Raw genomic sequence first — 12,545 nt, 5'->3', positions numbered from 1 at the left:
TAAGGGTCCTAGGACCCCTAAAGACATATGTTATCATGTAATGTGTCAAAGGTGGTCATAGGTCAACCTATTACTCCCTTTGGCCCATACGAACGATTCTAATATGTCCCTAGGGCTCCTAAGACCCCTAAAAACATATGTCATCATTTAATGGGTCGAAGGGGGTCATAGGTCAACCTATGACCCCTTTTGATCCATATTAACAATTCTAATATGTCCCTATGGGTCCTTGGACCCCTAGGGACATATGTCATCATATAATGGGTCGTAAGGGGTCATAGGTCAACCTATGACCCCCTTAGACTCATATGAAAGATTCTAATATGTCCCTAGAGGTCTTAGGACCCCTAGGGACATATGTCATCATGTAATGGGTCATGAACAATTCTAAGACGTTCCTAGGGGTCCTAGGACCCTTAGGGAAATTTGTCATCATGTAATTGGTCAAAGGGGGTCATAGGCCAACCTATGACCCCCTTTGACTCATAAGAATGATTCTAATATGTTCCTAGGGCTCCTAGGACCCCTAGGGACATATGTCATCATTTAATGGGTCGAAGGAGGTCATAGGTCAACCTATGAACCCCTTTGACCTATATGAACGAATCTAATATGTTCCTAGGGGTCCTAGGACCCCTAGGGACATACGTCGTTATGTAATATGTCGAAGGGGGTCAGAGGTTAACCTGTGACCCCCTTTGAACCATAAAAATGATTCTAATATGTCCCTAGGGGTCTTAAGACCCCTAAGGAGATATGTCATCATTTTTTGGGTTGAAGTGGGTCATATGTCAACCTATGACCCGCTTTGACCCATATGAAGCATTCTAATATGTCCCTAGGGGTCCTAGGACCCCTATGGACATATGTCCTCAGGTAATGGGTCGAAGGGGGTCATAGGTCACCCTATGACCCCCTTTGACCAATTAGAAAGATTCTAATATGTCCCTAGGGGTCTTAGGACCCCTAGGGACATATGTCATTATTTAATGGGTCAAAGGGGGTTATAGGTCAACCTATGACCCCCTTTGACCCATAAGAATGATTCTAATATTTCCTTAAGGGTCTTAGCACCCCTAGGGACAAATGTCATCATTTAATGGGTTGATGGGGGTCATAGGTCAAACTATGACCCCCGTTGATCTATAAGAACAGTTCTAATATGTCCCTAGGGGTCCTAGGACCGGTAGGAACATATGTCATCATTTAATGGGTCAAAGGGGGTCATTGGTAAATGTATGACCCCCTTTGACCCATATGAATGATTCTAATATGTCTCGAGGGATCCTAGGATCCCTGGGGACATATGTCATCATGTAATGGGTCAAACGGGGTCATAGGTCAATCTATAACCCCCCTTTAACCCATATGAATGATTCTAATATGTCCTTAGGGATCCTAGGACCCTTGGGGACATATGTCGTCATGTAATGGGTCGAAGATTCTAATATGTCCCTAGCGGTCCTAGGACCCCTAGGGATATATGTTGTCATTTAATGGGTCGAAAGGGGTCATAGGTCAACCTATGACCCCTTTTGACCCATATGAAACATTCTAATATGTCCCTAGGGTTCCTAGGACCCATAGGGACATATGTCATCATGTAATGGGTTAGAGGGGGTTATAGGTCAACCTTTGACCCCATTTGACCCATAAGAACGATTGTAATATGTCCCTAGGGGTCCTAGGACCCCTAGCTATATATGTCATCATTTAATGGGTCGAATGGGGTCATAGGTCAACCTATGACATCGTTTGACCCATATGAAGCATTCTAATATGTCCCTAGGTGTCCTATGACCCCTAGGGACATATGTCATCATGTAATGTGTCGAAGAGGGTCATAAGTCAACCTAGGACCCCCTTTGACCCATAAGAATGATTCTAATATATATGTCATTATCTAATGGGTCGAAGGGGGAGATAGGTCACCCTATGAGCCCCTTTGACTTATAAGAATGATTCTAATATGTGCCTAAGGGTCCTAGGAACCTAAGAGACATATGTCATCATTTAATGGGTCAAAGGGGGTCATAGGTCAACCTATGACCCCCTTTGACCCATATGAAGCATTCTAATATGTCCCTAGGTGTTCTAGGACCCCTAGGGACATATGTCATTATGTAATGTGTCAAAGGGGGTCATAGTTCACCCTATGACCCCCTTAAAACCATATGAAAGATTATAATATGCCCCTAGGGGTCTTAGGACCCTTAAGGACATTTGTCATTGTGGAATGTGTCGAAGGGAGTCATATGTCACCCTATGATCCCCTTTGACTCATATGAATATTTCTAATATGTCCCCTGGGGTCATAGGACCCCTAAGGACATATGTCATTGTGGAATGTGTCAAAAGTGGTCATTGGTCACCCTATGACCCCCTTCGACCCATATGAATGATTTTAATATGTCCCTAGGGGTCCTAGGATCCCTTAGGGACATATGTCATCATGGAATGTGTCGAAAGGGGTCAGAGGTCATCCTGTGAGCCCTTTTGACCCATATAAATGACTCCACTAGAAATAATATAGTAAAAATAATAATAATATAGTATAACAATCATATATATATATATATATATATATAAAATTTATAGATTATAATAATAATAACATAATATATTATATGTTATAATTTACATGTGATAATAATAATAATATATTATAGATTATAATTTATATGTGATAATAATAATAATATGTATTAATAGCATATATATAATATATTGCGTTATTATATTTAATAAAAATATAGTAAAAATAATAATATATTATAATAATATATATTATATTTATAGATAATAATAACAATAATAACATAATATATTATTATATATTAATAGATTATATATTATATCTTTACATTACGTTATATATATATATATATAATTTTATATATAATAGTTATGTTATTATATTATATATTTATATATTATATATTATATCTTTACATATTTCATAACTCAAATTAGTTATATCACTTACAAATTTGTTTTTCCCTCTAATTTTTGTTCCTTTCCCTCTAATTTTTATGTCGCCAATATCGAATATCCGATATGAGATCCGATATCCGATATCATATCGAATATTCGATCTCAAATCGGATATCTGATAAGGCTTGGGCCTTACTTTCCAGGTTTGGTACCTGGATAGGTGAAAAAAAGTTAGAGTGGATTTTGAAGCACTTTTAGACGTGTTCAAACTCTAGTTTTTTCACATTGCCACTTTTTGGCACACCATGATCCTGCACATACCCATGTGCTCAATACCTCTGTCTGGTGGTCTGCCTGGTGGAATCTCACTGAATACGTTCCCATACTTGATTCTCAATTTTTGAATATTTGGATGATATTCAATCTTATGTTATTCCCCCTGGGTAGGCATCAAGGCACATATTGCTTCTCACTCTATATTATTATGCCTGGCTAATCTCTCCAACCGCCTAAATGAGATAGTTCTAACATCACCATTACGGATAGCCTTCAGCACATGAGTCTTGCCATCCACCACGAATTGTATCTCCATAGCCTCTAATCTAAGGGTAACATCCTTCAAATAATGTAGCCATTGCATCCCAAGTACTATGTCCATGTCACCCATGTTGACCACATGATAGTCCGCCTTAAACTCATAGTTGTTCAAGCGCAAAGGTAGATATTGCACCATCCTATCACAACGAAGAGTATATCCATCAGCAACCTTAACTCTCAGTCCCTCAAACTCCTCAGTAATGAGTACACGCCTCTCCACAAATCGTGCATCAATGAAATTATGCGTGGCACCTGTATCCAACAGAGTAATAATCTTTTGTCCTGCCAAGACTCCTTGAAATCTAAAAGATCCCTCTCTTTGAATACTAGACAGACGTACCTCTTGTAAATGTATCTCTGGAGCCTCTTTTTTCTCAGCACTATCTACCTCTTGTTCACCCTCTACCTCATCAGGATCCTCATCATGGTGCTCCGAGATGTCTGAACCTGAACCTTCATAATAAGCCCAAATCACCCGGTTAGCCTTCCCCTTAGGCTTCATAGGACAATCATGACCAAACTCATAGGGACCTTTGCAAAAGAAGCATAGCTTCTTCCTATGCAAGTCATTAAGTGTTTCCTTATCCCAAGGTGCAGCTAGGTTGTCTTTTGAGTCACTAACCTTCTCTTTACCCTTGCTGAATTCCCCTTTGTTATCTCTAAATGATGAAGAACCCTTTGAACTAAACCGGTTTGCTGGAGCTGCAAGTTCCATACTGCGGCCTTTCTTCATGGCTTCCTGTAATGTAGGAGGATCAAATGCCTTTACCCACCCCTTGAGTGGTTTAGTTAATCCCTTTGTGAATAAAATGACTAGCCTCCTTTTTGAAATGTCAGACACCATCATTGCAAGCTTCTGGAAGTCATTGATAAATTGTTCTAAGCCTCCTAACTGTCTCAACTGGGCTAACTCTCGGAAATCAACTTCAGAATTTTTTTTATCAAACCCTTCTATCAATCTATCCACAAACTCTTGATAAGTGGTTACTTGATTGTGTTGCAATGTGTCCACCAATCATGTGCTACCCCATCTAAGTGTAAAGTGGCATACTTGAGTGCTTCAATTTCTATCATAGTCTTCAGAGATAGGAAAGTATCCACCTTATGAATCCAAGTACGAGCAGTCATTTTTCCACTACCATCAAATGTGGGTAATACCAACTTGTTGGTGACTTGTTGCAACTCATTATGTTTATCTACTTGCTTCTGCCTGGCAGCTCTATAGTTCAGGTACCTATCAAATGTCCATCCATCCTATACATATTCTGGTAATGAGTCCCACTCATTCCTTGCTTGTCGAAGTTCATCTACAATATTTGTTATCATAGCATCAGGTGTGCATGCTGGAGTTTCTTCTCTAAATGTAGGACGTGTGGGTCTATTAGCTATTCCAGACCGTGTCCTATGTTGTGAACCTGCCATTCTTCTATCATCCTGATCATTGCCTGTGTACTTGCCTCTATTGACTGTAGAAGCCTCTCCTGTTGTTGTAAAGTCTCATCATTTCACACACTTCTAGATGGACTTTGAGAATGTTCCTCCGCCATATTCTTAGTTATGCTGGTTCTTTTGTAAACTAAATTAAATGGTGGCTGGGTAACCCTATCAGGCTAGCAGGAAACCACTCTGATACCACTGTAATGACCTGTACCAGTGGGCCACTAAACAAACCCTAAATTTAAGACACTACTAAAATATATTGCTGAAATAAAAGAAATAGCAGTGCCAATGTATTCATTCAATGAAAATAAAATATTTTTACATATGATATGGAAAATTTCAGCACCAAAACATTATGACATAGCACATTACAAAGAAACCCTAACTGGCTATATACAATTGAGAACTGGTTGCAACTACAGATTGAAATGAAGAACTTAGATTGATCAAATGGTGGAGACTGAATGCTGTAGATGATATGGTGAAAGTGCAACTCCACTGGAAACTCCAAATCAGCAATTAAGCACAAATGAAAGGACTGAAATATCCTTCCCATAGTTGCAATAATTCAGGTGATCTCTCACACCCTCAAAATTGCATACCAATTGAGAGTTTTCATTTTCAATGGCCAATTGTGACTATTTGTAGAAACCCTAGGCTCTACAACGCACATAAGCAAAAATGAATAATAAATCTCGATGATAGGCAATGAGCCCTCAATGCCTATTTATTCTTTTTTCCTTGATAAGTCGGCCTCCTTTTTTAATTTTTCTCTGCTTCTTCCAGCAACCTCTAGAAGCTTTTTTTATTTAATTTATAAAGTTACCTTGTAATATATGTTTTTAAATTTTTAACCTTATAATTAATTCCTCCTAAAAAAAAATGGGACATTACAATCAAACAACCGGATGCAACAGAATGTTTAATGTGTCTACATTCTAGCTTTTCTTTATCACAGGAATTAATGTACCAAACTCTTCAAACAACCTACACCTCATGACATGCAAAGAATATTTGCCCTACAAGTTTTGCCCCTCCACAACAACAACAGACACCTAACCTTCCTAACCTTCCTAAAAGAATGACAGTTGTCATTCTCAAATATTTGAGATAGTATTTGTGTAGGAGAAAGAAAAGACTGCCTAGAAAAATAATAAGAGCCAATAGGAAAAAAATTCTTTCCATATATGATGCAAAAAAAAAAAAAAAATGATTCCTGTACTAACTATAGTATAAAATCGTATTATGTGAAAAAACAAAATTTTGAAAACACCAACTAATAAGTTAGAAGTGATTGAAAATTTTAGTCTCGTACCTTACGATAGGGACTAATAATTTTAAGTCCTATTTCATTTTTCAAATCATAGAAGAAATCTATGCTCACAAAAACCTAACCTATAAAACCCTCCTAAACCCTCCTAGTAAATCATATGAGCAAATCATATGAGCCCCTGATTGTGGAGGGAATGTGCACAAATTGGTAAGCAAATAGTTACATGCAACAGTGATTGTTTGATCAGATTCTGTGTTTTGATCTTTTATCATTTTGCCATGCCTCAGAAAACTTCATCATTATCACTTAAAGGCTTCTCCGAGTACAAACAAAAGCACTTGAAATACAACATCTAAATCTCTTGTAATTCATTCAAATAGGATACTTATTAATCAAGAAAGGCCCTCATTTTAAGAGCATTAAAAGCACTTGGGTCAAGATAGGAAGAAGTTTTGGCATCTCATACTTTGAAATGACAAATACAGCATGAGCAACTACATAGTACTTGCCAAAATAATGTTATATTGTTTTTTGCACGTTTTCCTCCCATTCTCATCAATTCTTGTAAAATCTATGTTACAAGTCAGCGAATTTCTCTGACTGCTATGAGAGACAGTCAGTGCGGGAACCCGATCTTCAACTATTGACCATTGTATTTAATATATAGATGAATGGTAATGATGAAGTCATTTTCTTTCTATTATTTTAATCCACCGCCAGTAGTCATAATCTAGATGTTTTGGTAACATTGTCAACGAGCTAACTAACCAGATATATATGAAGTATATTTATCAACAAACATTAGGAAATTTCTTCTATTCTAATTTTCAATTAATTAATGAAGACTAGGAAACTGTACCAAAAGAGAGGGAGCAGTAACTGTGCGGGATTCAACAGTCCAATATATTAAAATATAAACTTTAGTTGACTTAAACTAGCCTGCATGTGGCGTAAATGCTCGAGTGAAGCCAATAAAACAGAGGTAGGTAGTAAGACTACCAGATCCTTTTGATCTCTGCCTCTACATCCTCCAGAAATAATAATCAAATAGTACAGACGGTGTGAAATGACAACTTTAAAAAGGCCCGCTATAATTAAGAACAAAAGAAAAGTTTCCTTGACCCAGCCTAGGTCTACTGCGGAAGTTGAAGTTCCTGTGAAGCCAATAAAACTGTATTTGTAAGATGTCAGATCTTATCTATCTCGGCCTATGCATCTCACCAATATTCCCAATTCGACAAAATGCATCCCCTGTTCCGAACGTGCTTTGCGCTCTTTCTTTTCCTATTGCCCCCTGCCTTTGCAAATACTGATGAGAATAGTCTTATCAATTTCAAGAACTCCATCACTTCAGATCCTCTAAATTCCTTAGCCAACTGGGTCCCTACTCTTCACTTCTGCAACTGGACTGGAGTTACCTGTGATTCAGCCAGAAACAGAGTCAAATTGCTTGAGCTAGCAGATATGCAATTGCAAGGCTCCATCTCCCCTTCAATCGGAAACCTCTCATTCCTTACCCAGCTCAATCTCATGAACAACAGTTTTGTAGGCCAAATCCCACAGGAAATAGGGAGAATTCAAGGCCTAAAGGTTCTCTATCTTTCAATCAATCTATTGCATGGCTCTATTCCAAGGAACTTGACTTCCTGCAGGGAGTTGCAGGAATTGAACCTGGCTGCTAACCAGTTGACTGGAACAATTCCTGCAGAGTTGGGTTCGCTTACAAATCTCCGGGTCCTTAAGCTTGGAGAAAACAATCTTTCTGGTATCATCCCTCCGTCATTAGGAAATCTCTCTCAGCTAGAAGCATTGTCTATGGAAGACCTAGATCTTGAAGGGTACATTCCACCGGAATTGGGCATGCTTTCAAGCTTGTCCTCTTTTATCCTGTTTGAGAACCCCCGTTTAACTGGCCCTATTCCCTCATCGATTTCAAATAACTCAGGCCTAATAGAATTGGCCCTTTATAGCAATAACTTCACTGGTACTATCCCACCAGAATTGGGAAAGCTCTCTCGCCTTAGAGTTCTATATCTATGGGACAATCAGCTGACAGGCACAATCCCAGCTACACTTGCCAATTGCACACAACTGAGAGAGCTTGATTTGGAGCTCAATAATCTCAGTGGAGAAGTACAATTGGTTCTGAGCAGGCTTTCAAAGCTTCAAACCCTTAGCTTATCATCCAATCAGCTTGTTAGCGGCAGCTCTCCCACCATCCCCATTCTCTCTGCTCTCCTCAATTGCACTGTCTTAGATAGCCTATTGATTCATGATAACTATTTGACCGGGTACTTGCCAGAGCAGCTTCCTCAAAATCTTACCCTGTTGTCACTCTATAAAAACAACATAACAGGAATTGTTCCTTCAGCTATTGCCAACATAACCAACTTGAGGGATCTTGATCTGTCTTTCAATCTCCTTACGGGCCAAATCCCATCGTCTCTGAGAAGGCTTGGGAACTTGCAAAGATTACTGTTGGATAATAACAAGATACAAGGAAACATACCCAGTGAGGTTGGTGAAATCAAGAGTCTTGGGAAGTTATCAGTGAGCCATAATATGCTTTCTGGAGAGATCCCTGATACAATTGGTGGTCTTCGACAGTTGACACATCTTGTGCTTAACCACAACAATCTCTCCGGGAATATACCTGCAAGTTTGGGAAAATGTTACAATTTGCAATTGCTGGATTTCTCCAACAATCAGTTCAGCGGGCAGATACCTCATGAAGTAGCCAGTCTTGCTAATTTACAGTTTTATTTCAATTTGTCCAGAAACTCCTTGGAGGGATCCCTGCCTTTGGAGTTCGGGAAGATGATTCATGTTCAAGCTATTGACGTTTCAGCTAACAGGTTACAAGGTACAATTCCAGGTACTCTGGCAAGCTGCGAGCAACTTGAATATCTGAATCTTTCTTCTAATGCATTGCAAGGGCCGATACCCAATTCTCTCAGTGGATTAAAAAGTCTTGTCAGCATGGATCTGTCGTTCAACAATCTTTCAGGTTTGATCCCTGTATCTCTAAGGTCCATGGATATGATTCAGTATTTGAACTTGTCTTTCAATAACTTCATTGGAGAGGTCCCAAAAGAAGGCTTCTTTAAAAATTTGACATCTGCATCATTTAAGGGAAATATGGGTCTTTGTGGGGAATGGATACAATTACCAGCATGCTCTGTTCTGAATACTCGGTCAAAAGATCAAAGCAAAAGAAATAGAATATTAGCATCAGTGTGTGGAACCATTGGCTTCCTATTAGTTTGTTTGTTGATTTTGGGACTAATTTACAGGAGGCACAAGGTCAAATCGGATTCTCGCAGAGACATTTTGCCCCTGAAACTCATGGAGAACAGGGGAATTTCCTATCAGGAAATCGTTAAAGCCACTGATGGGTTTGATCAGAAAAACTTGTTAGGGACAGGAAGCTTTGGATCGGTGTACAAAGGCATTATGGATGATGGTACAGTAGCCGCTTTCAAACTTCTGAATTTACAAAACGAGGAAGCAAGCAAGAGCTTCAGCAAGGAATGCAGGGTACTGTCAAAAGTCAGGCACAGGAACCTGGTCAAAATAATATCCTTCTGTTTAGAATTTGGACACAAAGTTTTGGTTTTAGATTTCATGTCCAAAGGAAATCTTGATACACTATTGCATTCCAAGGATAACCCATTGAGCTTCGGGGAGATCTTGAACATAGCAATTGATGTTATCCATGGATTAGAATATCTGCATCATGACTGTTTTCTGCAAGTTGTGCATTGTGATATAAAGCCAAGCAACATTCTTATGGACCAGGATATGACAGCACATGTAGCAGATTTTGGAATTGCACAAATAATTAGTAGGTCAGATACTTCGATTGAATCAGGAAGTACTTCCACTCTCGCTCTCAAAGGATCAATGGGATACATTGCACCAGGTACTTGCTTATTTACCTTTTTGTTTGCTTATGCTCTCTGAAAATATTATGATAGAAATATTTGTTACAAGTTGTCCTTCAATAGAAGTTTTCTTAGAAACAGAGAAAAAATTGTTTAGAAGATCATAAAACTTATCATACAAGTGTTACAAGTAAATTCAATACTTGTTTTAATTTCTCAATGCAATTATGAGAAATTATATGTAGTTTTAATTTCTCAGTACAATTATGAGAAGATATATGTCTAATCCAATTTCTTTCTCTTGCGTTCATAATTCAGAATATGGAGTCGGCGGGAAGGTATCAACGAGGGGCGATATTTACAGTTACGGCATTATGTTGTTGGAGATGATCACTGGGAAGAGTCCAACTCACCATATGTTTGTAGGAGGATTGAACCTGCACAAGTGGGTAAACATGCACTTTCATAGGAATTTGGATGAAATTGTTGGTATGAGAACAATGAAGGAAATAGGAGAATATGAAGTAAATGAGTGTCTTATTCCTTTACTTCTTGTTGGTTTGGAGTGTTCGAAGGATTCTGCGAGTGAAAGGCCAACAGCCAGAGAGGTGGTAGGAGTGCTGAAAACTATTAGGGGAACTCTTCTTGAACCACATTAAAATCTGTGTAGTGTGGCCAACATGTTGAGTATATATATGATTTGGTTCTAATATTCCTTACATCATTCTAGTTGTATTTAATATTTTATGTAAAATTTATATATTATTTTTATTATCAAGCTAAATCTTTATATCTTTGGCATTCTCTTACATTTGATGATGTATTATGAAAAATGATTGAAATTGTTAATACTGAACATACATAAGATGAAATTCAAAAGTTATTAATGGAGATTAAATACATTATACAAAAATCTAATAAGAATGAAGATAATAGTTTAAAGAAAACATTTTAAGATTTTAAGAAAAATGATTATGTTAAAATATTAATTTGAATAAAAGTCATTCTGATAATTTCATACACAATATAGATTTGTTAACTTTATATATGTTATTATTTAAATTAGAAAATAAGATTTCTTTAAATAACTCTAATTTGCAATAATGATCTTTAGAAGCATTTTCTAAAGGAGTCTATTAAAGTAGAATGTTTTACTAAATGTTAGTTAGAGTTGAAACTAGCCTCTTTGTCTTATTCGTCTTGTGAAAGTACTCCTATATATATATATCTTTTTTAGTTTTATAAATGAATGCTCTTATGTGAGCCACATCTTTTATTTAATAAGGATAATACAAAGAAATATCTTTTTTTAAATAAGGATAATACAAAGAAAGATAGAGATGAAGCATAAGATATTATATTTCTTTTTATGTAGGTAAAAAGAATTAAAAAAATTATTGTTGCACCTATATCAACATAAGAAAGATGAGAATTTGTGAACCCAAATAATTTTTGACATGATTTTTTCCCATTATAGCAAGCACCTCTATCATCTTCACTTATTAGTAAAACATATTGAAAAGTGGAAACTCATAAGCTAATCTAGATTTTTATCATAATAGAGCCAACATCCACAATGTTGATAATATAATGGAATTCCCAATAAGCTATTTGTGGACTTGACAAACTCATTTAACTTCCAGGATAGTTTTAAAAAGGATTGAGAATACCTCAATGTGCTTTTAATAGTAAACTAATATGGATGAACATATTTTCTCCAAGAATCTTGATGACTTAGTTTTCACTTAGAATTACAAGCATTATAGAACAATACTTATGTTCCTAAAAAAATTTCAATGAAAAGATAAGCCTTCACATTCTAAATTAATTAAGTACATGTAGAATCACAAATATAGAGAATATTCAACACAAAAAGATCCTCTCAAAGTTCAAGTTTAATCAAGAATGAGATATAAAAACAAATTAAGAAAATATCATAGAATAAAATCTTCATCCTATTAATAAAAAATGATATTTATCTTATTTAAATTTTTTTTGGTCCCTTTGTTGACTAGAAACTTAAAATTACTTAAGTTTTATTTTCTTGTCTAAAGTCATAAGATTCAGATAAATGCAATGACTTATTGTACTTGTTGTAGGCAATGTACTATTGCATTCAGTTCTGTTCAATTAATCAATAGTTATTCACTCACGAAGCAATCATATATTAATATTTTTTTCTTATTTGATTATTATTAAAGTTGTGATAAATATTTATTAATTTGAAATGTTATATAATTGATTTATTTCAATTATGATTGGTTCACTCAATTTTTTCTTATAGGACCCCTTTTTTCGGATGAGCACTCCATATTCATTATTTATCAACAAGAATTTAGGATTGGTTAAATCTTCTAATAAAAATTTTCAATTAATGCATTAGTATAAATAGAATTAGTTTTTCTTGCCGATAGATG

The 12,545-nt window shown here is 36.5% G+C and overlaps 1 protein-coding gene across 1 annotated transcript; it reads left to right on the top strand.

Annotated features, from left to right (window-relative positions):
* Positions 1-7,310: 7,310 nt before the first annotated feature.
* LOC149528835 (uncharacterized) lies at positions 7,311-10,906 on the top strand. Its single transcript, XM_089810921.1, has 2 exons — positions 7,311-10,166; positions 10,447-10,906. The coding sequence occupies exons 1-2, from the start codon at positions 7,487-7,489 to the stop codon at positions 10,785-10,787; spliced, it is 3,021 nt and encodes a 1,006-aa protein (XP_089667047.1). The 5' UTR covers positions 7,311-7,486; the 3' UTR covers positions 10,788-10,906.
* The last annotated feature ends 1,639 nt before the right edge of the window (positions 10,907-12,545 follow it).

This window comes from Cupressus sempervirens, chromosome 11 (genome assembly GCF_028749045.1).
Source record: "Cupressus sempervirens isolate cs-2001-9-10 chromosome 11, ASM2874904v1, whole genome shotgun sequence".
NCBI classification, from domain to species: domain Eukaryota; kingdom Viridiplantae; phylum Streptophyta; class Pinopsida; order Cupressales; family Cupressaceae; genus Cupressus; species Cupressus sempervirens.
The sequence above is the reverse complement of the archived record's forward strand: the minus strand, read 5'-3'. Positions and strand labels throughout refer to the sequence as shown.

Coding starts and splice junctions, on each gene's coding strand:
- LOC149528835 (XM_089810921.1), top strand. CDS start 7,487: ATGCATCCCCTGTTCCGAACGTGCTTTGCGCTCTTTCTTTTCCTATTG. Junction 10,167..10,446: donor AATGGGATACATTGCACCAG/GTACTTGCTTAT, acceptor TTCATAATTCAG/AATATGGAGTCGGCGGGAAG.